The following is a 27,811-nucleotide window of genomic DNA, read 5'->3' as shown; positions in this document are numbered from 1 at the left end:
TATTCGATATTTGGTCTTTATTGGAGATACAAGTGTACACAGCACCAGTGGCCTCCTCGAGTGCTATGGAGGTTAAACATGACATTACCAGACGAGCCCCCGAGTCATTTTGCAACAGCACATGATTGTAATATTGGGACGGTGGTTTGTGGTGGTAAAATGAAAACGGTCGATTTTACATGGCCAGATAAAAACACTGCTACTGCTCACATTCACCAAATATAATAATTACATAGTAAATAGCACGATCCGACTAAAGTAAATACCATAAAAATTAAATGAGATTAAAATATGAAATTGGCCCACGGCCTTTAGGAATCCTCTTTGACGTCAAGCCAAATTAAAGTAACGAAAGGCTACAAATAACACAATATTTATGCTTTCCTAGTTTTTAACTAGTTTTAGACGCTTCAATTCAACCCTCACATAATATCGTTTCCAATAAAATATCAGCCGTTCTAAAATTGATGCGTGGTCGCCGTCTAGTGACCCTGATAGCTCTGGTACCTAAAATAGCTGCGTTGACTTGTCTCCCAATCTCGGTCCGGGAGCCAGTTTAGGGGCGAAGGTAAAACATCCCCCTGAACAGGATTGCTGACAGCCACAGTAAACATTGGGACAACAGCCGGACAGACAGACATACTGACACGTGGGTTCGGACGCGGCAGATTCCCGTCCCACGGCGCGGGCGACCCCGCCCGTCTACCTACCAACGCACCTAACTGACCACCAGGCACAGCCAACGCCGGCTCTAGGACTCAACTCCAATCCACGGCAATGAACACTGGCAAATGCTAATCCTTGAGACTGTACCCACGTTACCGGCATGTCGTATTCCATAGCTAAAACAACGTAAATGCGGACCTGAAACGTCGTGACTCGGATATAGGTATTTCATCTGAAAACAGCAACTAAAACGGTGCTACTGTTGGGCTGGCGAGGCCGTATGATTGCATCACCAGACACGGTCTGGCCTTCACAACTGGCTGGCGCTAACGCGTTTCCCTGTCTGCGAGTAATGAGCTGGCCGGCCGCGGCGCGCCTGTCTCAGTGTCTCAGTGCCTCGGTGTCTCGCAGCGCGGAGCCGCACACACAGCACACGACACAGGACAGTGGGACAGTCTGAGACGCGGCCCGCGGCCGGCACATGCGACAACACACCGAGTCCCGCCCCGAGTCCGGCCCCGGTCCGCCGGCAGACGCTATCACGTCACTCCGTAGTCCTGGCGGGTGAACCCGGCCATCAGCGACTGGGGCAGCGAGCTAAAGTACTCGTCACCGTCCAACTCCACCTGCCGGCAGAACATAGACCAGCCATCAGGGACGGAACATAGACCGGTTAACAGAGACAGAACACAGACCAGCCTTCAGCGACTGGGGCAGCGAGCTAAAGTACTCGTTACCGCCCAGATCCACCTGCAGAGTGTACATAAAGTGATTAAAGGTAAAGGGTTAACAGGGCAGAACAGAGAAAATGACGTAAAACAAACCGAAGTATCTTCGGGGGGATGAGACACGGCACAGTACCGGCGCGTGACAAACTGCATGCTTGGTTGCTGCGAGACCGCACTTTGGCAATGGTGATATGAGGGAATACTTCAAATAACGGGTGTCGTGAACCCGTACCTTTACGAAGTAAAGCTAAGGCGCCGTGAAGTTACACTACATACATTTACGAACAGGTGGTCGTCTAGGTGAGACCGTACCTTTACAAATGGATGGTCATCCAGCTGCTGGGCCGAGGCGCGCAGCTTGGGGTCGTGCACGAAGCACAGCTCCAGGAAGTGTCCGCCCTCGGCGGAGAGTTTCTCGGGGACCGCCGGGCTGCCGCCCATGCCCACCCGGAACATGATCTGGTACGTGTCCTCCAGGTCGGGGAACGGACGCTGTGGAAGAGTCACATTATCAGGTCGGGGAACGGACGTTGTGGGACGGCCAGGGCGTCAGACGGGGGACAGTTGGAGCGTCACACGAGGACGGGTCAATGTTAGACGGATGGCGGCGGGGTGGAACGGGTCGAGAGGAAGGGGACGCGTTTCTCGTTACAAAGATACAAGGTCGCGACGTGGTCGAACATGTAGGAAAGGTGCGAGGAAGGAATAAACCGTGTCTCACTGTTGGCGATCTCGGGGAGGGAGCGGTACCACGGCATCCCAAGAAAGGAGCCGTGGGTATCTAGACATCTCGGGAGGGAGAGCTATGACAATGAGCGACGGAGCCATACCTTTCCGGTGGCCATCTCCACCACACAGCAGGCCAGTGACCAGATGTCGGCGGCGCGGCCCTGACCCTCGCCGCTCGAGCTGGTGTACACCTCCGGGGCCATGAACGCTGCCGACAGACGTCCGGTCACTGTCAGTGGAGTAGCGGCGGAGAGGCAGACTACGGGACCTATCACACAGTCACAGCCCAGTCGGTCGGGTAACGGCGGACACACCTAGCAGCAACAAATAAAACGAAAAAAGCGAATTCTGAATAAATATTAAATAACCAGATGCTTCCTCACAATATTGTTATTGAGCGAAAGTTTGATGGTGGGTTACATCTCATAGTTAAGGCCATTTCAGACAGGGATGCGGAGTCGGAGTCGGAGTCGGAGTCGGAGTCGCCCGGAGTCGTGGTAGCGAGCCCGGAGTCGGAGTTGGAGTCGGAGTCGACCAGGCTGCCTTGATTCCGACTCCGGGAAGCTTATTAAAATTTGTGGCGTTGCTTGCTGGAAATAAATTTATATCTAGAAATAAATTTTCTGGAAATAACTTTCGGAAATGTTTTGTTTTGTTTCCTCAACAATAACAACTGCTAGCCTTTATATTATAATTTTATAGCCGCATACTTTCAAGGCCATCAGCTGTCTGCTAGTTTGTTTACGTTTGGAAAATCAGAAGACCTTGGAAAACTTCCGGCCGCCTCCGACGCTGAATGCAACGGACGCCGGACGCTTCGGTTTCGCAATGGTTTGTAATGTTAATGATTGCGTCGTATTTCGCATCAGACCCGGAGTCGGAGTCGGAGTCGGAGTCGGAGTCGCAGTCGGAGCCGACCAGGAGCCCGGAGTCGGAGTCGGAGTCGGAAATCGCTACCACGACTCCGCATCCCTGATTCAGATACAACCCTCGTCAGAGGCGAGTGCGACGTTCCACCCTGCACAGTGGGAGAGCTTTACTCAGGTTGATTAGATGGTCCGGCTCCCCACCATTCCCCTCACACTGTGTGGTGAGAGTCCTTACATACCTGGTGTGCCGACCAGTCCTTTGACCTCGCCCTGCATGGTGGTGTGGGCCACTATCTTCACCGAGCAGCCAAAGTCGCCCAGCTTCAGACAGCGGCACTCGTCCGTCAGGAATATGTTGGCGCCTGAGGAAGATAGAGTGGGAGGTGGATTAGAGTGGCTCGAAGTGAACAATACACGGTACAGAGCAACTGCGAACCGTAAAGGAATTCACTGCACGCCTAAATTAATCGACGTTTACATTTTTTCCAGTCCGAAATGATCGTTGTCTAACATGCTTCACATCGAAATACGTCAACATAAATGAGTCGTAAATTGTTGGCAGAGTTATCATCTGTCAGGCCAGATCATCTATCTACGTTTCGATAAGTAACGAATCGTAGTTGAAATATGATAGAGCTATTTCCGAGTCTGTCGAAAACATCACTGAAACAGCCGCTCTAAACACTTGACGAAATACAAACACGCTCCGTGGTCAATTAGTGGTCATATCCGACGTATCACCAGCCGAAAGCACATTAATTACCGAATCAAAGCTGGTCGGCGCGAGCCGGCCGGGCCGACATAAACAGCCCACAGCGTGGTACGATGATAGATGACACGGCGTCCGGCGGCGTCCGGCGCCAGCGGCCGGCCGCCGCACGGCGCCGTATGTCCCCGCCCGTCGCCAGCCCAGGTTAGCCCGCCGCCCCCTCCAGTACGGCTCTAGCCCACCTTAGCCCACTGCCTCTTCCAGCCTGTCTCCAGTCCAGCTCAGCCCATTACCCTCTCCAGCCCGCCTTAGCCCGCCCCCCGGCACTGTCTCTGTTCTGTGATTGCTGGCACGGGCATGGCACTGGGCAGACAGGGTAGAACGGGAATCCGAAATACCTATATAAAGTCCGGCGAGTAAAGGTGACAAGTGGAGAGCTGGCAGCAGCCCGAGCTTATAGTAAAGACCGGACTTTTAGAGGAGAGTGGCCTAGCATGTCAGGTCGAGACCTAGACAACCGGGGTGGTCGTAATGCCTTCACCCTACGCAACAAGGATTGTGTACTGCATTCTAGCATGACTCGATTAGCCTTACGAGCCGCGGAGCAAAAAGGCCATGACTCAGTCGATTATCATATTATTACATCGTTATCATCGATGTCCATGTTATACGATGTAAACTGTGGACTGACATTTGATAGGGTGGCGTGTGACGTGGGCCAGTCTGGAGCGCGACATGGGCTAGCACTCACAGTATGTGACAGCTCTCGTAATGATGCTGCGGTGTAAGACATGACAGCGGACGATATGAGTAATCCTCCGACATGGCAACGCTCGTCACAAGCTAGCTTTTGATGTCTCGGTGTACGATGCGCTTTTACCACTGAACTTTGGTGCCACGGTATATGCGTTTTTACTGTGTGCCCGGCCAATTCAAATACATTAGCCGGAGAGGTGTGGTGTAAACTGGTGTAAACAAACTGACACGGTCAAAAATGTTAAACCAGTATGCGCCCAACCAATATTTCGGGATAGCTTCGTTCAAAACTCGGCTAAGAGGTTCGGTCTAGAAAAAATGATTTATCTTTGGCAAACCGTAAAACGTGAACTCTCTCCGATGTCGTGGTGTGTGTGCTGTGAACTGACCTATGATATCTCGGTGCATAATGTGGAGTAAGAAGAGTAACCTTTGATGTTCCGACGTATGCTGTCGTTTACCTTACCTTTGATATCCCGGTGTATGATGTGGTGGTCGTGCAGACAGGTGATGGCCGACAGGAGCTGTTTGGTGTAGCGGCGGATCAGGTGCTCGGGCAGTCCACAGTCGACAGAGGCCGACAGACTCTCCAGCGTCCCCTCGCCGCAAAACTCCATAAATATAAACATCTCCTCCTGCAGCACAGGCGCACGCACATGTCAAAATAAACATACAAATCCCACATCAAATGCCACAAAAAACAACCACTTATGACTGCAACATGTTAAGCCCTAAAGGCTAAACAAGTCAGAAACAAGCCATTTCCAACATCAAATCATTTCATGCTGTCATCGGCTACTGTCATCCTGTCGTTTTAGGTTTTCACACAATCAGACAAGATTCCAGCTGGCTGTCGCGCGCCGTGCGGCACGTAACCCGGGCAGCGGCGGCAGCGACGGACCGTGTCCGGCGGCCGCCGCCCGGAACCCGGTACACGTGTATACCAGCCATCAGTCATGTGCGCGGCATGTCCCCCCGCCGAGAGCTGTTTATGCTGGCTTAATCTCGGCCGCCGCCGACCCGCGCCCTGCTGCCAGAGCCGGCCGGCGTCGTGCCCCGCCCCGGCACCACACGACCGGCGGGCCCCGCCCGGGCTCCACACGACCGGCGGGCCCCGCCCGAGCTCCACACGACCGGCGAGCCCCGCCCGGCACCACACGACCGGCGGGCCCCGCCCGGGCTCCATACGACCGGCACCCGGTATGAGTCGGCGCCCGCCTGAAACCCTCCTACTGAGCGACGGACATCACCTCGGCGCCGTCCCCCGGTGTGAGCCGGATTCCGCCCCGGCACACCCCGACCGACCGATGAACACCTACTCACCCGGTGTATCTCGACGCCGAAGTACTTGACCAGGTGTCTGTGGTTGATGCCCTCGAGTATTTTCAGCTCCTCGGCCACGGAGCGGATGGTGCGGTGGTCGTTGGGCTGCAGGTGGATCTCCTTCATGGCCATCAGGTCGCCCGTCTTGTTGTTGACGGCCGTGTACACCCGGCCGAACCGGCCCTGACCTGCCACAAGGAAACAGACATGCTATCAGGGATCGGCGACGAACGAGGGAACACGGGAGATCAGGAAAAACAGACTTATAAATGGGACGTCAGAGTTTTGTTGTTGGATGAGTCAGATGAGCAGTCAGACACGTATCAGAGGCAAGAATGTATTGCCGATTCAAAGGCACGGCAAATGACTTGGGGATATGACAAGGCAGAAAACAACACGACTGATGAACGTGTCATTCTAGCGATACCTTCACAACGTGCTAGTGCTAACAATAACTGAAGACAGCAATATTGCAAACAATGAGCGATTCTAAGGGCTGACTTCCAAGCCTGCAAAGTTAGGTAAAATAGGGAGTCCTGCGACCCGATTTGAACTCAGCCAGCCAGTGGGCTTGAAATGGAACACACTGATTCGCTCCCAAGTTGGTCAAGGGCGGAGAGCGTTGGCGGCAGTGTTTGGTTTGCACGTTCTTTTCGAGCCGGTCACTCGCCAGCGCTGTCATCTATTCGGCCCCGGCCCAGAGCCAAGCGAAAATACGATGAAATTGATGACTGGCCTCCCAACTATTCCAGTCACCACCCTGTTTATTTTGAAAAGATCTCCGGTGAGGTGATGCAACCAAAGGCAGGAATGACGAGCAATGCAGCTTAAAATTAGCGGACTTAACTCAACACGGGTCACAGGTTCAATGAAACACAGGTCCTACTCCTGTAAAGACAGCGCCACTGGACCACCCGCTGGTGTTTCCCAACTGCATCCAGCCTACTGCAGATGCATACGAGGTATACGTCTCGTGAAAAGCAGAAAGACGACTACGTTCGAGCCCGGCAACTAGGCTCATCCAGCTTATGTTCATCACGATAAACTCCCTAGCTGGTCGTATCCCCCGTACAGTCACATGACACCTGCAATTAAGATACAGAGCAATAATTAGTGACCAGAGAAGAAACACGCAGCAAGCAGCGTGAAAAATCACTGAACCCACTCGAACAGCAGACTCGCAGAAAGTTTTGAAGGAGATAACATACGATCGCCTGTCGTCGCCAGCGGTATCACAGTCTGAGCATTGTCTTTCTGAATGTGCGTTTATTTCGCGTCCGCGATTCTAAGTGGCTCTTATAGTTCCTGCCAGCACATTGACGGCCTGGTAGTGCCGTCCTTCAGCTTCCAAGGTCTCAGGCGTCAATACGACTTTACTACAAGACGAGAATAAGAAAATTCGCTATCCTCGTCCCCATGGGACGATAACGTGGATCGTTCATAATCTCATCATCATATACGAAGAAAGTTATCATCGCAAACACACAAGAACTGGTGGGCGTCACCGACCACACCATCGAGCGGCAGTGGGTGGGTGCAGCGTCACCCCTTTCTCCGCAGACGACCCCCGCTAGATCGCCCTCTCCTCCGCAGGCAGCCCTCGCTAGATCGCCCTCTCCTCAGTCAGCCTCTGCGGCGGACCGCCCCCTCCCCCGTCGGCAGCTCGGTTGGATCCCGCCCCTCCCCGATCGGCAGCCCCGCCGGACCGCCGCGCCGCGCCGCTCGCCGTCAGTCTCGCACGATGGCGGTCCCTGTGCGGTGGCTGCTGGCGGCCGGCCTGGCCGCGGCGGTCGCGGCGCGCCCCGAGTTCCCCGACCTAACACTGGTCCTACAGCCGGACGAGGAGCTCGACTGGAACCAGATCACTCGCTGGATGGAGCAGGTGAGACCCAGAGTGGGACGGCGTCCGGCCAGTCCCGGCCAAAGGACACACCGCACCTATACACGACCAAAGGACACATCGGACCGACGAACCGATACACGACCAAAGGACTCATGGTACCGAAACAACCAAATGCTAACAACTTATGAGACGCTGCTTTCCACATTATGAGCTGAAAGGGGATATACAAATGACCAGCCTGCCGGCGTATTAAAACAAACTTACCAGTCCTACAGTGATTTTGCGGATAAACAAAACAGCGATGGCTTGTTCAAACAGATGTCCAACACTTTTTTGCCGTGTAGGTTCAAATGGCAAGTCAAGGCAGAATGATGCCTAATTGGGAACATCAGTCGGTTATTCCGGCCCAACAAATAATTCTAGCTTCATGATTAAAATGGATCCTAGAGTGTTGTGGAAAGGTGTTGAGGAAAAAGATTGTTATTTGACAACTGTACAGCACAAAACATGCCACAGCAAAGCTTCTCATTACAATGGCCGGTGCCGTAAAGTATGGCACCACGGCGTCAGTTTCACCAGTGCGCTGAGCATTAGGCTGCTGACTGACACCCGTTGTGCCCCTCCCACCGCTACCGCTGCGGAGTAGAGTCGGTTTTCTGTGGACGCCGGCTCGCAACACCACGCACTGCCGCCCCGGCCGGTCGACCCGATCATCACCAGCAGAGCAGCGTCTCCACGGCATACGCAGCAGGACCAGCCGGCGGTCCCGTCCGCCGCCCCGACCGAGCCGCCGCCGGCTCGGACCCCGCCGGGCCCTCAGTGGCGGCCCGTGGTGCCCGGACCAGCCCTGGTGCCCGGCGCCCCGCCGCCGTCCGCGCCGGCCTCGTGGCGGCCGCAGTGGCCCCAGCTGGTGCCGCCGGCGGCGCTGGTGCCGCAGCCGCCGCCGGCGCTCATCCAGCGCGAACAGGCGGCGCTGCGGCCCACCTTCCCGGAGCTGCAGCGCGGCGAGTCGCTGCTACCGGCGGACGCGCCGGGCGCCCACCAGCCGGAGCCGACCACTGAGCCGCCGCCGGCCGCCAGCGCCGAGCCCAGCGCCGCCCCAATCATGTTGCTGCCGACCGACGAGAGGGAGCGCTACCAGCCGCCCGAGATAGAGGACTACGATCAGCAGCCGCCGCCGGCGCAGCTGCGCGCCGCCGGCTCGCCGCCCGTCACCGCCGCCCACAGCCCGTCAGCCAGGGACCGCAGCGAGCGGCGGCCTTATCAGCAGGCCCCGCGGCCCACCCAGAGCCCAGAGCAGCCGTATCAATACACCGACCAACTGCCGGCTACACACTCCGCCCAGCCACTGCCCAAATACTCGGCCCAGAACGCCGCACAGCAAGCGGCTGGAAACCAGCCCCAGCAAGCACAGCAGCAGCAGGCTCAATACCCTACCCCAAAACCATCAGAATACCCCGTCCCAGAACCGACCAAACGATCACAATATTCCGTCCCGCAGCCGGCTGAATACTCTGCCCCACAACCCACTAAACAGTTTCAATATCCAGTCCTGAAACCAACGCAACACCCTGTCCAACAACCGCCCCAACAACCCGTCCCAAAGCCTTCAGAAAACCCTCTCGAACCGCCGGCCGAGTATCCCATCCATGAGCAGCTCGAGTATCCCGCCCCGAGGCAGCCCGAGCAGGAATACCCTGTCCAGAGGCAGCCGGAGGCCCTGAGTCAGCCCGGCCCTCAGGATACCCAGTTCCTGTCTGACGAGACCGGCCCACAGAGTTCCGAGTATGGGGACGGCGCCGTTCTGACCGCGACCGGGGCCCCGTCTCCGCTGGCGCCGCGGCTGCTCGCCCAGGAGAAGACCCCGGCGGCGTCCGTGGCGGACGGAGCCGGGGGCGGGGGCGGGTCCATGCCACCCGGAGCGCTGGCCGTGCTGCTGCAGCGACTGGAGGAGCGGATGGTGGCCGGAGAGACCCAGATGCAGCGCCACACCACACTGCTGAGGACCGCCCAGCACAGGTAACCAGCCCGACATCAGGAGCAACAGGCTGAGTCAGATAGGGAGAATGTCAGTGTTCAGGCCAGGCCCATTAAGGACGCAACTAAAGTCTGTTGTGAGCACTGGCGCCACGCCTACCGCCGCCGGAAATGACAGTCTCTTCAGTGCTAGTTGCCACGTTGATATATAAACCATGTCAGTGACCTTTGTTACGCGGAGATATATACAGACGCTACCGGTACTAAGCAGCTACTACGAGCCTGGCCGGGTGACTGTGTGTCTGCTGGGAGCTGTGGATATCTGGGTGTTGACTGGGACGTGCCGCTGACCTGACCTGACCTGACCGTCCCCCACAGTCAGCGTAAGGCGGAGGTAGTAGCCGCTGAGAGCCAGGCAGCCATCCGCAGCGAGTTTCAGCAGCTCAACACCCGACTGGACGGGATGCAGTCGGATGTCGGAAGGGTGAGGAACCGAGGAGCGGGAGCTGTGCGCCTTCGACACGGGCCGGGACACAGCAGATAATTGTGCTGAGCATGCAATTCACACAGGATTCTGAGATGGGCCAATCAGAGTAAGCGAATTCTGAGATCATCGATCAAACAGCTCTACATGCAACCCGTTTCACATTCCTGGGATCGATTTGGGCTTAAAACAGTCTCAAAACCTCCAGACGGCGCTGACGTAAAGCAGAGTCAGCGGCCGGCCGGCGCCCGTCCCTCGAGGGCCGGCTCCGGGAGCGGAGGCGGGCGGCGGCCCGGGCCGGTGCCGTCACCGGCAGCCCTCAGCGCTGCCACGTGTTTACTAACGCTGATAGGGCGAGACCGCCACCAAAAACAGACCCTCCACACCGCACATGGTAAAACGATGCACCGTGCGGTGTAAATGGGTTGGAGGCAGATGGTGAAAACAAAACTCAGTTTCGAGAGACAGCCGTCGTAGGCTGTACAGTTGCGCTGTGCGATTCGTGGGACTTTGGGATAACCCACGGGCTCTGTACGCACAGAGTGGGTAGTACCCACGAACTTCACAAACTGAACATTCAGGGTCACCGGGTATAAATGTATTGATATGTGCTACATTGATTACCACCAAAAGGCAAACCTAGCTTCCCGACTTCTGAGTAGCTCAGATATGGGTTGCCGGAAATCTACGTAAATATTTGGTACCTATAGCCTTGACCAACTTTGGTCGCATGCCACCTGGAGATTAGCCTATATGGCAGCAAGAAGCACAACTAGCCAAATTTGCATCAACGGTGGAGCCATTGAGTTTCGGCCCAGTATAATTTCCGAGCCATGTTCCAGGTGACCTTTGTGATGTATTGTGTCCTTGTTTTAAGTAGCCTCTGTCCGTGTACTTCAGGTGACCCTGTCGTGTTTCAGGTGACCTCGGTCACTGTGCTCCGACTGTGACCTCTATCCCCGGGTGACCTCTCTCCCTGTACTCCAGGTGACCTCGCTGCTGGAGACGGTGCTGGCAGAGGTGCAGGCCGGCCGTCGGGCGGCGCGGGAGCGGGCGGCGCGCCGGCCCACCGGGGCCGACCCCTCCACCGCCCAGCTGGAGGAGAGTGTGGCCCAGCTGGACAAGAAGCTCGGTCAGCTGGTGGTGAACACGGAGCTGCTGAAGGGCGGCCAGCGCCGACTGGACGCGCACGTGCGCACCGTGGAGAACCGAACCAGGTGAGTGGCGGCGCGACCACCGATTGAGGGGCTCCGCACAGAGGGAGTAGCACCGACGATATGCAAACTTTGGATTTCGATCTAAATGCGCCCGGCGTTAATCCACCGTAGTACTTATGCAAATTTGAACAGGGTCGATGGCTATAAGCCGGTGGTGGAGTGTTTGGCTATGAGTCGCCATCCCCCGCTGTGAGTCGCCGTCCCCCGCTGTGAGTGGCCGTCCCCGCCCTGATGCGGGACCACTCAGGCACTCAGAGGCCGTTCTCGGTAAAGTATGATGCGATCGGCAGCCAGCGGTCCTTCATTAGGATAAACTGAGCCGGCCCCCACTGCTCTGGGACCCTTCAGCCGCGGACAGCCGAGTGGGTTCGCGAGGTCGGCGTGAGTCACGTCCCCACCCCGCCCGTCCGAACTGCACGTCAGAACATATTACCGGCGCGGGGGACACTGTTATACACAGGGAATGTACATTATACACCGAACTGAAGACGGACGACACTCAGAACACATGATTCATCCAGTCGTAAATCACTCGCCGCGGTAGCTAGAACGACAACACTCTACTAGGGCACAACGGAAAAAATAAACTATCAATTTTCAGAGTGTACTCACATTAGATCACTTCTTATAGTGAGTAAAACTGCGTCAATGCATTAAATACCCACCCAGTATAAGTAAATGTGCGACACAACTTCTGTAGGCAGCCGAGATATATTGGAACACACCATCACGGAAACGTGAAACCTACTCAGGCATATATCGATTTGGTATTTAATTTCAAAGGCATCTCCGGCCCTGCGCCTGTCGACCTGTCTCAGTGTCTTGTCGATGTCTGTCTCCGCCGCTAATAGTCAGTAATTGACTATGCCTGCGTCCATTTCTCACTGCCCGTGTATGTCTGTGACAGTGAGCTGAGCGAGCAGGCCGAGCAGTTTGCCACCAAGGTGGGTCTGGCCACCAGTCTGACCGAGATGCGCGCCTACCTGGACCGACAACAGCGGCGGCCTACCGTCACCGCCTCCACAGGTGGGTAAAGCTGTCTCTAGTCTCAATATACCCTGGGTGTGACTGTGTGGGCGCGGACGGAGGACGAGGAAGATAGTAGAGGGAATAGGAACCCTTCGGAAGGGTCTCCACGGATGAACACTTGGAGATTTATGGAAGAAAAAAATCAGCCTGGAAAACTACAGTATCTATCAGCATTTGGAGTTTTACGTCTGAAACTAAACCCTACATTAATCAGCGTTGCAGCTGAATGGGGAACTCAAGTTCACGTTGATGCTGGACCGTCCGACGCCGACTGTGCCGCTCGAGTAGTCGGCTGAGTCAATGTCCTTTGTCCAGCTGAGTCAGTTGAGTCGGTGATCGAGTCCGTGCTACTGCCGGCAGGTGACGAGTCGCTGCCGGCCGACTGTTCGGACGTGCTGCTGTCGGGCGAGCAGGGCGCCACCTCGGGCATCTACCACGTGCGGCCGCGACACGCCACCCAGCCCATCTTCGTCTACTGCGACCAGAAGACCGACGGCGGCGGATGGGCGGTGAGTCCGGCATGGGGCGGGAGGCGAGGTAAGTATGGCGAGAGCAGGGGGATGCGAGAAGTGGTGAGAGAAGGGAGCTGAGGTAGGGTGTGAACAAGGATAAACGGATGCGAGATCTAGAAACGCAGACAAAATCGTCGGAGTCGACGATTTTGGAGTCGAGACCAGTATAAGACCACGGAAAATAAGCACATCCTTGCATGCGTAGCAGACAACCAAATATTCAGGCATCCGATAGAAGTGAGCACCAGCTCAAACCCCCCGTTTGTGGTTCAGGTGATCCAGCGGCGTACGAACGGCGACGAGGACTTTTTCCGGGACTGGATCTCGTACAAGTACGGCTTCGGGAACCTGGCCGGGGAGTTCTGGCTGGGGAACGAGAACATCCACCTACTGACCAGCCATCGGGTGAGAAAACACTATGCACCATATAGCCACGTCGGCAAAACCCAATGTCAGGATGTACGAAGACCGACAATTTCCGACTAACACCCTCCCCTCCCCTCCCCAGCTGAACGAGCTCCGCGTGGAGCTGTCCGACTTCCCGCGCCAGCGGTCCGGCCACCAGGACTACCCCGGCTCCAACGCCACCGCCCGCTACGGCGCGTTCGCCATCGGCGCGGAGACCGAGGGATACGCGCTGAAGGTGCTCGACAACTACTCCGGAGACGCCGGTACGTGGCGACGGACGGGCGGGCGGGACGGGGCCGAAATACGGCCCGGGGAGGGTGCCGAAGGTGATCTGCAGGCTGTGTCATTGCCACGTGATAGCCTATGATCAGAAACTAGAAGAGTCTAGAACCGGACAACTATAATTTAGTTGGCATCTCTATGGTAGTGAATATAAGACAAGGCCGATTGTGATTTGTGCCCTCCGTACCCTTTGCAGGTGATTCGCTCAAGTACCACGCCGGTATGAAGTTCTCCACCAAAGACGTGGACAACGACCTGTGGAAGGAGGACAGCTGCGCGCTCAACCACAAGGGCGGCTGGTGGTACAAGGGCTGCGACTCCAGGTCAGTACCGGCGGCCCAGAGCCACACGCAGCCCACTGTCACTAGAGCCGGGCCCACTGAGTCACAAGCGGCCCACTGAGCCATACACGGCCCGCTGAGTCACACACGGTTCACCCAATGAGCCACGGGCAAGAGAGTCGCCCAGGTTGTTGAGAATAGATTAACAAACCAATTGCTGGCCAATACTGGAAGCATTAGTCGGTGTTAGCATTAGACGCACATCTCTCCTGGCCGTAATTAGCACAGTAAATGTGTAGGATGATTCATAGAGAAGTAAACCGAACCAATCTTCAGTTACTGTTTATGTGGACGCTGCTGCTCAGTCTGGCTGACTTCTGTGACCGTGTTCTAACCATCACCCGCTGGTCCCGCAGTAACCTGAACGGCCTGTACCTGAGCGGGCCGGTACCGAGCGAGTACGAGTACCAGGTGGCGTACTGGTACGACTGGCGCGGCCCGCTGTACTCGCTGTACCGCACACAGATGATGGTCCGGCCGGCCGACCACGCCGAGCGAGCCGCCGCGGCCGCCGCCAAAGGGCGCAGACGTAAGGACGGGGACGGAGCGGGGACGGCTGACAGGGGGACGAGAGCCAGGGATGTGGGTCAGCGTGACACAACTGAGCGCACAGACCCGGAACGGAATAGAAATTGAGCCACTCTCACTCGCGTGGCTCAGTCAAACTACATGCGGATTACTTGTGTGGTTTATGACGCTTATTAGTTTATTACGCACGAAACAACCACAGGCTCCAGGCCCACTTACGGCTGCAGTCACATAACATACATGGGGCACATAAAAGATGCACGAACATAAAAGATGAATGACTAGACAGCTTTTGTTGCATTTTCTAATTCTTCGTTTCAATTTCATCTTCAATCTTCATCTTCCTTCTAGCGTTCGCATTTACTTTTTGAACCATAACTGCATGAGTAACAATGAAGCAGTATCGGCTGGTGGAACATGCATTTTTAAATGTTTGACTTCGTTGGAATATTGCGTTGTTCTCAATATCCGATCCAAGTCTCTACATATGCTGCCGTTTACATTCGTACGAGCAGTATCAGTATTCAGTGGGTGAGTGTGAGTCCGTGCCCCGTCTGACCCAGTCTCCCCCAGCAGTCTGACCCAGTCTCCCGCAGCAGTACCGAGTCTGACCGAGTCTCCCGCAGCAGTACCGAGTCTGACCGAGTCTCCCGCAGCAGTACCGAGTCTGACCTAGTCTCCCGCAGCAGTACCGAGTCTGACCTAGTCTCCCGCAGCAGTACCGAGTCTGACCCAGTCTCCTGCAGCAGTACCGAGTCTGACCCAGTCTCCTGCAGCAGTACCGAGTCTGACCGAGTCTCCCGCAGCAGTCTGACCCAGTCTCCCGCAGCAGTATCGAGTCTGACCCAGTCTCCCGCAGCAGGGGCCGGCCGAGCCGCCGAGGACGGGAAGACGGCCGCCCAGCGGCGCCTGGGCACGCAGACGGTGCGCGGCCGCGGCCGGCGGCGCCGCCAGAGACGCCGGCGGGGGCGCCGCGCCGGGCCCTGAACAGATACCGAGTCGGCGCTGCTCACCTCACCGAGGGGCGGGCGACGGGGGCAGAGGCCGCTTCATACGTCCTCGTCCGGGAAGACGGACGACGACAGAAGCTGTCAATGTTCCACAGCACAGCCTTAATTTAGTCCAAAGCAGTTGTGTAATTTGGCATCCACAACTAGATTAAACAGCGTGCTGTACGTATGTGTCAACGATAATTTAATTTCTATGCCAAATTTTGTACTTTTAATGCGGCACTGTGTAAGATTGAGTCAGTGTTAAAGATATTGAGCGCGAAAACCGTCGGTAAGTGCGGAGCCTGGCGGCGGCGAGGAATGCTGTCAGAACCTGCTGGCAACGGGGATAGGCATTGTCACACGCAAAAGTGGTGACGCGAATAGCTTTGGAAAGGTATCGAGCTTCAATACTGCCAGATGAATGGCCATGCTCGCCACAGTATGTTCGCAAGTCAGCGAGCTTACCAGTGAAATGATCTGGACATGTTTTTATCGTAATATTTACTAATACAAACCGACAAAAAATCGCATCGCTTCTTCAACATAAATATTGCATCGAATGGACCCGGCTGAATGTAACCAAATACGTGCAGCTCCGCCAAATTAACTTCGACCGTGGTGCTCAAGAAAACACCGTCTCTGGTTGCTTCTCCTATTCGATGGACCTACTAATCGAGGCGAATATCGACAGGAATGGCCGTTTTCTAAATTACAATGTATCTCCCATTTTAGATTCATAGGACTAAAAATGACAATTAATGAAGAAGTGAAAAGGCTCGAAAAAAAAGAACGAAATAAAAGCATCCGCGCGCAGTGCAATATGAACAACACTGTCAACTGAGTATGGAGTACCAACTTCGGCATGGAAAGGGCCCACCGGGCAGTAGATGGACCCACTAATTACTGCCGCCGCCTGTCTGCCAGTCCGCAGAGCACAGCCACTCACCAATGAGGAAGCCCATCTGCCAGGTGAAGCCGACAGTCTTGGCCTTGATGTGCACGCGGTCGGCGCGCCGCTCGCTGACGTGTCCGATGCGCCGGTGGTCGCGGAGCGCCTCGTCCCGCCGCTCGTCCAGCTCCAGCACGGCCAGACGGGCGCGCTCCAGAGGACTGACTAGAGATAGACCTGGCAACGACAGAGGACGGGTCAGGCACACAGAGATTAGTGAACAGACATACCTGGTACACAGGGAGGACGGGCGCGCTCTAGAGGACTGACTAGAGACAGACCTGGGATAGACGTGACAGACCGGTCACATTATGAGGCCCACGGATTGGTCATACACACAGACAAACTCAGCGAACCGATTACGCACACATCCGACCAGTTAGAAAGACGCAGCGGTCACAATACAGTGCGGTGGATCGGTGAGCGGTTTATCAGTGCGCATGTCACTTACCATCCAGAGACAGTCGACTAGGAGACACAGAGCCGGTCCGGTGTCCCAGGCCGGCCGCGCGAGACACGACCGGGGAGCCGGGCGTCAGACTGGGCGCCGACCCCACCGGGCTGCCCAGCTCGCTGGGGACATACATCAGTCAAGTTAGATGAGAGACAACGCACGAATCTGTCACATTGTTACACTGGAATCGTCGATGCCATTGTGACACGTTACAATGCTATCCTACGGGTATTCGTAATTATTGGGGAATGTTATTCTGCAATGCTATTCTACTATTTTCTGTTGAGCCCTCCCTCCGTCCGTCCCCGGCCGGCCATCACACGCCGGGCGCCCCGCTCACCCCAGCGGCCGGTCGGCGGAGTCCCGCCGGCTGGCCGTCGGCGAGTGCAGCTCCGCCGGCACTCCGACCGCCGTCCGTGCGTCGGGCCGCGGCGTCTCGCCCGGCGGCGGCAGCGAGCGCGACGACCGGTACAGCGGCCGGCTCGGGTCGGACGGAGACGATGAGCGGGAGCCGACGGCGGCGGCGGCGGCGGCGGCGGCGGTGCCCAGCGGAGAGGACGACACCGACCAGGCCAGGCCCTTGATGTGCCGCATGCAGTGGGTGACCTCGCGCTGGAGCGTCTTGAACTCCTCCTCCTCCAGGTGCAGCGTGTGCTGCGGCTCGGTGCACAGACTGACGAAGTCGAACCCGTCCTTGGCCCAGCGCGGCCGCAGCCCCTGGCCGCGCGGGCAGTACTCCACCACGTAGCGCATCCACTGGCGCGCCACGGAGATGAGCGCCGGCGCCACCTCGGGCCGGCGCGAGCCCGTGATCAGGCGCACCAGCTCGCGGTGGTACTCGAACGCGAACTTGAAGCACTGCTGGACCACCTCGCGGCAGCGGGCGGCCAGGGAGGTGGCGCCCGGGTCGGCCAGGATCGCTGAGCACTTTTCCTCGACGAGCGCGACACTGTCAGCCACCACCAGACGCAGTTTTAGAGCCTCCTCCTGACGGTAAACAGACGGGCGGGACGGGGTGGGTAGACACCAGACAGCCAGTCAACAACAGATAGATGGACAAACATACCGACTATCAGAGAGTATCGAACAAACACCCAAGCAAAAGAGACACATCACACATCAAAACAAAATGAAAGGACAAAGGAAAAACAAGACGGAAAGCGCATATATTGACACGCACGCACGCACCCACAAATTTGGATCGGCCTGCAGCCTACCTTGAGCTCCTCGAGAGCGTCGGTGATGGCTCGGTTGGGCGGCGTCTCGTCCCTCTCCAGAGTCAGACAGGCGCCCATAGCCCGCTGGAACGGCTCGCGGGCGCGCGCCAGGTGACTAGTGTTGTTCACCACCAACAGAAGACCCTTCACCTGGTGATAAAGGGGAAACACAATTCAATACACTCCAGGCTGTGATATTATGAGGAAGGCAGTGATAAAGGGTACACAAACTATTCTGGTGAGCAATGAGGCAAATAGTACATTCGAACGTACTTTTCAGCATCGAAATGCACAGGCAAAGCTCTAGCACAGGACACAGGCTCAATACCCTCCCGGCGGTGTCAGTAGATACGTTCCTCCATCTGTGTCGAAATGTGGTCGGGTCGCCTACCTCTGCGTAGCTGAGTGTGATGGTGGTCCCGTACCTACCTACATGTAGCTGAGTGTGATTGTGTTATCTTACCTCCACGTAGCTGAGAGTGATGGTGGTCTGATGGTGTTACCGTACCTCCACGTAGCTGAGAGTGATGGTGGTCTCTGCGGTGGGCTCCAGGTGGATGGTGGTGCCGCGCCACAGCTGTTCCACATCCCCGCAGTCGTCACAGGCCATCAGCACCAGGTAGCCGACGTCGACCGGCCGCCGGCTGTCCTGCCGGCTGAGCGTCATGTCCAGCAGCTGCCACACGTACTGCCGCTCCATACAGATACTGCCTGGAACGGAAACACAACATACAGATACAGCCTGGAACGGAAACACAACATACAGATACTGCCTGAACCGGAAACACAACATACAGATACTGCCTGAAACACACCGACAGACATAAGTAAGAATAATGTCTAAAACATAGGGTGTTCACTAAAAATTGACACAAACTTTGAATGGCTGCATATCAAAAGTGAAGCAAGCTATTACGATGCAACTTAGCATAGACATAAAAGGGACGTTTTTATCATATCGAGCATAAAATTTCACGGATGTAATGAAAACAGTGGCGTTGGAGGTCGTTTTAAACAAGGACTACCAAAAGCCCATTGGCAGGCATTCCCAAAATAGCACGTCGATGGGAGAGTTTGGCACGTACAAATACCTAATGAAAACTTAAAATGTCAAAATTAGTCACATACCGTACAGTGGGACGAAAGTTCTAGAGGGTGTGGGAGTCCGAAAAGCTGAAGTGGTATAATTGTGAAGATAATGACCTGAGGAAGGGCCGGGGCCCCAAAAATGCACGTGGAGGGGCTTTTTGACACCTCACGGCGCAATGCTGCTGATCAGTAAGGTATTAACTGTGCCTAAGCGAAGAAGATATATCACACCTGAGACTAGGCCGAGTTACAACCGGCGCAAATGACTTCTCGAAGCGACTGGGAACAACATAAGGCCAGATAAGTAAATATGCTATGGTCAAAAAGGGACAAAAAATGCAGAAAAAAGGTTGAACTATTTAAGGTAGAAAAATCATGTTTTTAGTTAAAGGGCGACAATTAATTATACAATGGAGTGTTCTGTTGTGATGTGATCGATGATACAAGGGCTAACGTCCATTTAAGTGTCAGCATGCAAGCTAACGCTGGATGCCGTGGTGTATGTGTTATTTCAGAGAATATCATCACAGTTCGACTTTATTCCTCCAGACTGGTCCTTTACAATATGATACTTTTTGAGCCAAGTGTATTATTAAGCACTAGAGGTTCATGCAGAACAACATATGTAACCAGAAGGTGATTTTCTGGTCCGACCTCGCGCCAGCACACTAACCAAGGGGCGCCTTGAGGGCCCCGGCCGATGTAAAAAATTCCCATTGGAACGAGACCCGATAAGCCATTTTCCACGCCTGAAATGTAACAAATGAGTATCAAATGTGATTTGCCTAAAGCTATAACGTATGTTGGTGTCTTTCGATTTCATACAAAATATCAACTGGTTGCTCATTACCACCATCAACTGGCCAACATCACGGTCCACTGGTGCCAGAGCTTGTGACAACACTTCCAAGGAAATGTCCAAAAAATGACCTACAGGGATCAGGCAAATCTGTTGACGCTCTACGGCTTGCAGCAGATGCAATGTGCATTACAACAATGCCTCGTTTGTTTAAATCGGTACATTTTTACCGAAGATACAGCCTGCTAAACTTTGTCTCAATTTTTAGTGAACACCCGGCTGCACGGAAGGCGGCAGTAACTAGGCGACTATGGGCAGCTCGGCAGACGGTAGTAACGAACTGCCGCCCCATATAGATACTCCCAAAAATAAGAGGAAACAAAACTGCTTATAAACTGCATGCATAAAGCTGGTGCAATAGCACAATGTTATGGTCAAAGCCCATTTTAATTCAGTGACTATTCGCTGTCTATCTCGGCCCGACCACGCCGTTGCCGTACCTGGTATAAAGATGATGTGGTCCTGGCTGTGCGGCGCTATGACGCGCACGTGACCCGTCTCGGCCAGCCGGTCCAGAATGGCCTGCGCGCCGCACTGTATCGAGAACTCGGCGGCGATCTCCAGATCTCGGCGCAGCAGTTTGGCGAACAGCAGCACCTTGAGCGCGCGGTCCTGAGCCTCCTGGAACAGGACCCGGAACTCCCGGAGCGTGTTCAGCGTGGACGACCTGGCGGACGGAGAGGGGGACGGGCGTCAGATGATGATCTGTCGGGGAGAGGGGGGCAGGCGGGTCAGAGGATGACCCGTCGGAGAGGGAGATGAGGGAGAGGGACGTAAGTAAGCGACTTGTCATGGAGAGGGGCCGAACCACGCTAATCCACCACTGGCCGGAAAGGTATATTCCATTCCAACATGGACGGCATCGCTTTGTAGAACCACAGACTTCTCTATATATACTTCTCTATAGATAAAGAAGTCTGTGGTAGAACACATATTTGGCTGCGAATAACTATGATGAGCAATTTACACACCGGATAACCATGATGAGCAATTTACACCCTATTCGTGGTCTCACACTATATTGTATTATGTGATAAATACCCAGGTCCCCAACCATGCCCGGCACCGTCTGGGACGGGATCGGAGCGAGTCGGACTCGGGTACGGGGACGGGACAGGGGTTCACGCTCCAAGCCAGCTCACCTGCTGCCGTAGAGCGGCTCTCGGCCGCCGTCACCGCTCGAAGACCGCTGCAGACTGGCGATGCACGCGTCTATGCCGTTCTCCAACAGGTCTCCGATCGTCGGCAGGATGTCGCTCACTAGAAAACTGCCGAAAGAAATACAGAGACCTCAGATCATCGCGCAGACGAAACTGCCGAGCAAAACACAGAAATCACAGGCCCCGGCACAGACAAAGCCGCCGAACACAATGCACAAATCATTGACCACGGTACAGGCTTTTGCGACACAGTCACAGATCGCAGTATATAGCGCCAGCCGTCACCTTACAATGAGGCAGTATCAATGTCCCGATATTAGCGCCCCTGACGGCGTCAGCAGTGCTCACCAGAAGTTTCTGCCGGCGATGGCCTCTCCGCCGGCGATGTGCGGACAGATGTGTTTGCAGAGCGTCCACTCCTCCTCCAGCAGGCTCTTCTGGGCGGCCGATACCTCGATCTCGCCCTGCATCATCAGCAGCAGCTGCTTGATGTAGCGCAGGTACACCTGAGCACGGACGGACCGGTCAAAGCGGAATGGAAGGTGTTGTCTCGATAGAGCCCAGGGATAAGGAGACTTCAGAAAAGAACGACGATTGAATATGACGACGACGTATGACGTATGGCTCAGTTTCTAAAAGCATGCCTACGGCTTTCATCAACTGAGTCATAATGGAATAGAGCGACACAACTGGCATTGAATACCATAAAATCACCAACAATATTTTCAGTACAATGCAGTAACAAGGACAGGTAAGAAAAAAGCCGACAAAGATATGCAAGGGGTTGATAATTATTCCTGTTAGCTACGATACCTCGAGCATTTCCTTGACGTCGGCGTCGAACGTCTCCACGGCCTGGTCGAGTCTAGCCACGCAGCGCTCTGCCCCGGCCTGCGGTCGGATGGCGCGCATCCGGCGCACGAACACGCCGCGCACGAGCACGGCCGCCTTCAGCGCCTCCTTACACTCGGCTATCAGCTGGGAACGGGGCGGACAGGGTCAGCGCCTCACTACACAATATAACAAGTTTGTCTCAGCCCACTACTACGAATGTTTTACGCTTATACCGCATTTTGAGCAGTCAACAAAAACGCCGCAGGAAACCACGACAGTCGACTGACTAGCACCTGCACCAAAACATCATGGTTGTAATAGTGACCCGTCGGTGACTGAGCCGTGACCGGTCCGAATCGTCCGGTGACGGTGGCGGCGACTGACCTGTCTAATGCTGAGCGGAGACGGCTCCTTGGGCTGCTGCTGCAGGCGGATTTTGACGCACTCGTGGGTGACCTCTAGCGGCACCAGGCTGAGCCACACGTAGACGGCCTTAAAGGAGGGCAGCGCCAGCTGGGCGGCCGTGACGGAGCCCTCGCCGAACTCGCGCAGCTCGGCGGCCGTGTGGTCGTCCAGACCCAGCGAGGAGGCGTCGCCGCTGGTGAGCACCTCGCCGGCGCCGGGCGAGCCGCCGCCGCGCTGCTCCTCCGGCGGCAGCAGCGCCGCCTGAGTCTGGTTCAGCGCGCTGCCCAGGTGGCTGATCAGCTTGGTGATGGTCTTCTTCAGGCCCTTGGTTTTGAGCAGTTTCTCGACGCAGCGTCGGTAGGGCGTCTTGCTGTCTCCGTCGGCGGTGGTCTCGGAGGCGGAGCAGACGGAGGTCGAGCTGACGGACCAGTGCAGCGGCGCCGCCGCCGGCTCGCGCTCCATGGCGCGGCCCTCCGACGTGTTGCTGCTGCTCGAGTCGGACGGGTTGGCGCTGGCAGAGGACTCGGAGACGCTCAGTTCGAATTTCACCCGCGGCGGGGGGACCGGGGCGGCTGCCGGCGGCGGCCGGTCCTGGGGAGGTGAGAACACCTCCCGCCCGGCAGCCGGCGGCGGGTGCTCGCGGCTGCTGACACTGTCGCTGGGACTGGGAGCCGGCGGCGACTGGGTCGGTTCCAGTTCGGGCCACGGCAGGTGACCGGCACCCATGCCCTTCAGGTACTGACGGATTATACGCATCCGCATCCACAGCTGACTGGTCAGGTTGTGCCACACAAACAGCGTCTTCAGCCGGCGCCGGAACTCGGGGTCGCAGAAGGCCGGCTGCTGCTCGCGCAGTTTCTTTCCGGACGGGTAGAGGCGCTCGGCGCCGTCCACGGCCTCCATCAGGGTGGACACCTCGCTGAGCGCGCGCCGCTGAGCGTCCAGACAGGTGCGGCACCAGACGTCCAGGCAACCATCACAGCGCGGCTCGGCGCCGGCCGCCGGCTGCCGCTCGAACCGGAACGCCAGCACGCGCTGCACCAGCGCCGGCAGCTGGGCGCGCTGCAGACACAGCGCCTGGTCGGTGGCGTGCATGGTGTCGCCGCTGAGGTAGGCCTGCAGCGCCAGCCACAGCACGTCCTGGAGCTCGCTCTGGTAGCGCACGTCCTCCCGGGAGCGCTGGAGGACAGCAGAGACGACGGTCACACTCAGCACTTGGGCACGACATAATTCATACACTACTTGTATTCAACGCAATTGCATTACATTTCGTGCGCTTTCTGTTGCCTGGGAGGGAGTGCTCACCTTCTTCTGGCGCTCGCTGCTCACCTTTGTGAGTGCGAGGTGGATGCTGGTCTGTTTGAGTCAGACCACATGCAGACCGTAGTAACACTCTCTATCCCACGTCAGACTCCTGTACGTGTTACCCGTAGCACGGCGCTCAACTATCGCCGAGCGGACTTCCCTGGACTAAAGGAATGTTTGCGTCTTTTACCATGGAACGTGTTGGATGACATGGATGTGGATGACGCTGCAGGGCTATTTTATCAGTGGGTAGAGGCAGCTGTTGCTGATTTTGTTCCGACAGTGACATTGAAAGCTAAGTTCCCGCCCTGGTTGACTCCGATGTTAAACGTGCTCTGCGTGAGAAGGAGTCCGCCCACCGCCAGAAGAAAAAGGGCGCCCACAGCGGACAATTTAGCACTTTTTTCCGATCGCAGGGCGCGCTTCAAAAGTATCGTCTCGTCGAAGTACAGGCAGAATATTTTACACTTAGTGGACGATTTTAAAAGTAACTCGAAACGTTTTTGGTCGCTTCTTAAGTCCATCAAGTACGCAGGGCGTGGTGTACCGGCCTTGAAATGTGACGGTCGCATCGTGACTGACGACACTGAGCGTGCTGAATGTTTTAGCCGGTCATTCGCTGCCAAATTTTCTGACCCGCGTGTGCATGTATTCCCCGACTGTGTATCGTATGACATTGACAATCTCGATCGTTTTACTGTGATCCATGAGACGGTGCGCGGTATTCTTTTATCATTAGACGTACACAAGGCATGCGGGCCGGACGGTCTTAGTGCACGAATTTTATCAGAGTGTGCAGACGAATTTTCAGTGCCATTAACCAAGCTCTGTACTTTGTCTTTTGCCCAGGGAAAGTTCCCCTTGGTCTGGAAACGGGCTAATGTGGTGCCGATTTTTAAGAAAGGTGACAGGAAAGACCCGGCCAATTACCGCCCTGTGTCACTTTTGTCAATTTGCTCCAAACTTCTCGAGCGAGTAGTGTGTGACCAGTTACTTGTACACGTGGCCCCTGTGTTGTCTCCGGCTCAGCACGGGTTCCTGGCCGGACGCTCCTGTGAGACCAACCTGACCTGCCTCGTCAAGCAGTTGTGGGACGCTATCGCCTCGGGCCATCAGACTGATGTTATTTACACCGATTACTCCTCTGCCTTTACCAGCGTTGACCATTCTCTTCTCCTGCACAAACTTCGTCACTCCTATCATCTTTCCGGTTCTGCCCTGCGGTGGTTTGAGTCTTACCTCTGTGGGAGAGAGCAGCGAGTGGTGGTCAACGGGAAGACGTCTGGCTGGGCCCGTGTTGGGTCGGGCGTGCCGGAAGGCAGCATATGTGGGCCGATCTTGTTTATTTTATTCTGCAACGATTTACCATCTTACCTGAACTCGTCGTGCCTCATGTATGCTGATGACATGAAACTGCTCCGCCCGGTTCGCACGCTTGATGACGCTGTCGCCCTTCAAAACGATATACATAAATTCTGTACATGGTCAACTACTTGGAAGCTGCAATTGAATCCCACAAAATGTAAACAGATTACATTCACTCTCCGCACTAAACCAGTCCATTTCGACTACTCCATCCATGGGATCACCTTAGATCGTGTATCTGTGATGCGCGATCTGGGTGTGCTCATGGACTCAAAATTAACTTTTGGGCCTCACGTCGACGGCGTCGTCAGGAGTGCGAACCGGGCGCTTGGCGTGTACTTGCGCTCGCTGCAGACCTCTCGTGCTGCGAGGGGGAGACGGTTTCGACCTGAGCCTCTTATCACTGCTTTTAATGCCCACGTTCGCTCTGTGATAGAATTCGGTAGCATAGTATGGGCTGGGGCCTCAAAAACACATATACAGCGTCTGGAACGGATCCAGCATAAGATGCTCATCTGGCTGGCAACTCATTCCACACGGCCATCTCAGTCTCTCGATTACCATCAGCTTCTGTCTCATTTTGGTGTGAGTTGTATTCGGGCAAGGTTGGTGCAGCGCGATCTCACTTTTCTTCATTCGGTGTTCTCTGGTCGCATTAGGTCCACCGATATTGTTGGGATGTTTGGATTGTGTGTTCCATGTAGGCGGACTCGAGGACGGGCGATACTGCACGAACCCACCGCAAGGGTGGAAACGATAAGGGCCGGAATGTTTTGTCGCTTACCGAGGCAAGTGAACGGCATGTACGAACATGTGGCATCTGCGGACCTATTCGCCAGTCGAGGAACTTTTATGAAGTCTCTTAGAGCCTTCTTAATCTCTCTGACATGACTATACGTACCTATATTTGACAACCCATGAGCACATGTATTTATAGGTTTTAGTATCGGACTGCGTCTGTAAATGGGTGTCATACCTGTGGGCGTTCAAATAAATACATACAAATACATACACATACCTTTCTCTGGTGCTCTGCCGAGCAGAGGTGCTCACCTTTCTCTGGTGCTCTGCCGAGGAGAGGTGCTCACCTTTCTCTGGTGCTCTGCCGAGGAGAGGTGCTCACCTTTCTCTGGTGCTCCGCCGAGGAGAGGTGCTCGCTGCTGCCCATCCGCACAAGCCTGGCCAGCTGCCGGTGGAAGTCGACCCGGTCGTCTCCGGTCGACACCCGCTCTCCGCCGGCCGCCGGGTGGCTGACGGCTCTGTCTGCCGACGGCGCGCGCTGCCGCGGAGGGGGCCGCGGCGACTCCATCTGACTGACCGGCTTCGAGGAGAGCGACTGGAAACAGCTGCTCATCTCCACCTGGAGAGGGACCGCACAACACAACCGAACGGTCAGATCTGGTACCTACAGGATGGCAGGCTGGCAACACGAGGCATCCCGACCCGATAACAGCTCTGCTGGCAGCCAAACTGCTTGTGTAGAAAAGCATCGTTAATGTTCGCAAAAAAAAAAAATCTACAGCTGTAGTGAACTACAAATATCAAACCAAGATCGTCAAATTCCATAGGCCGAACAAGTTACTCAGCGTAATCAAATGCAGATACCGTATCCTTGAACTGTGAACATCTCCCGCTGTCGGCAGCCTCGATACCGCCCTTGTCACCTTCATGCTGGCGCAGTGGTCATCGGTGACGTCCGGGTCGGCGTCGGCGCCAGGCGCGCCCACCACGAACTTGAAGTCGCCGGCGGCGGCGCGCTGCTTGTGCTGCCGCTCGGCGCGTCTCTCCCGCTGCAGCTGTCGGTGCCGGCGCCGCTGGTCCGAGTGGCGCGAGCGCTCCTCGCCGCCGCCTGCGGGGAGAGCGAGGGGGACGTCTGCACAGGCCGGCTATAGCACAGGGCAGCACTAGACCGATATATCATTTACACGGAGAGCGGGGTCTCACGGTTCGCCCTTTAATGTTATGAAGGTGACTTTCATGTTCCTGGATGTATCTCGCCATTGCTGGATTATATCCCTCCAAAAGCTAGACCTCTAAAGGAGTAACGGCGGTATAGCATTCACGATAGAAGCAAATACTGCCACGAATAAGCGGACATGCAACACCAGTAGCACGTGATAAGCAATCTGTGTGCGGTTACAAAAGCAGGCATTGTCGAAAATAACAACTCTGAAGCGGGTAAACCCCGAAAGGTATATCAGCAGCCACATCCGCGCAGCCGCACATGCACCAGCCAGCGAGCGTGCCAACTGCCATGGCCCCGGCAATTACAGCAGGGTCAGTGGCATGCGTTTACTATGAATAAGAGAGTTACGCGTGACCAAAGCAAAGTCAACTTAAAATAAACCCAGGTAAAAGGACTTACACACTAACGCTTCGAAAAAAAAAATGGAGAAAGGTTGGATAATGTGTGTATGTGGACGAATAACAAGCAGAAACGAAATTTATGGAAAAGTACGGGGGAACTCGACTATTTATAGAAGAAGATATGAAAATGGCGGCCAACAGAACACGGCGGCAAAGTGCGGAGCTAGTGTAAGATAAATAGTGCCGAGCGTAAAAGACTGAGAACAGGCGAGCCGTGGCTGTGAGAAGCGTTCGGTCGCACCCCGGCCACCCACCCCAAAGCAAGCTGGCGGCGCGCAGCTTACCGTCACCGCCAGAGGAAATATCGGCAGACGGCAGACGGTCTGCCAGCAGCGAGCACACAGACCATAGTTAGACCACGACCACACAATTGCATTTTGTAATTGTCGTAATTTATCTCGTAACGGTGATCAC

At 55.6% G+C, this 27,811-nt stretch overlaps 1 protein-coding gene across 1 annotated transcript; it reads right to left on the bottom strand.

The window, feature by feature from the left end:
• Nucleotides 1-2: 2 nt before the first annotated feature.
• LOC122388223 (mitogen-activated protein kinase kinase kinase 4-like) lies at nucleotides 3-27,715 on the bottom strand. The gene is made up of 19 exons (XM_043379108.1): nucleotides 27,682-27,715; nucleotides 26,695-26,879; nucleotides 26,154-26,390; nucleotides 22,340-23,539; nucleotides 21,935-22,099; nucleotides 21,470-21,627; nucleotides 21,104-21,229; nucleotides 20,402-20,628; nucleotides 18,522-18,724; nucleotides 18,014-18,163; nucleotides 17,137-17,783; nucleotides 16,794-16,915; nucleotides 16,340-16,519; nucleotides 5,781-5,968; nucleotides 4,924-5,092; nucleotides 3,232-3,354; nucleotides 2,225-2,331; nucleotides 1,707-1,886; nucleotides 3-1,292 (listed from the first exon to the last, which is right to left on the bottom strand). The coding sequence occupies exons 2-19, from the start codon at nucleotides 26,698-26,700 to the stop codon at nucleotides 1,206-1,208; spliced, it is 4,275 nt and encodes a 1,424-aa protein (XP_043235043.1). The 5' UTR covers nucleotides 26,701-26,879; nucleotides 27,682-27,715; the 3' UTR covers nucleotides 3-1,205.
• Nucleotides 27,716-27,811: the final 96 nt, after the last annotated feature.

Source organism: Amphibalanus amphitrite, unplaced genomic scaffold, assembly GCF_019059575.1.
Source record: "Amphibalanus amphitrite isolate SeventyFive unplaced genomic scaffold, NRLGWU_Aamphi_draft 000018F_arrow, whole genome shotgun sequence".
Taxonomy (NCBI): Eukaryota; Metazoa; Arthropoda; class Thecostraca; order Balanomorpha; family Balanidae; genus Amphibalanus; species Amphibalanus amphitrite.
This window is presented reverse-complemented; position numbering and strand designations above follow the sequence as displayed.

Excerpts from the sequence above, each read along its gene's own strand:
- LOC122388223 (XM_043379108.1), bottom strand. Across the intron at positions 21,230-21,469 it reads ATCGCCGGCAGAAACTTCTG|TTTTCTAGTGAGCGACATCC; the intron begins GTGAGCACTGCT and ends TTCTTTCGGCAG. Across the intron at positions 16,520-16,793 it reads TAGTCGACTGTCTCTGGATG|GTCTATCTCTAGTCAGTCCT; the intron begins GTAAGTGACATG and ends TGTCGTTGCCAG.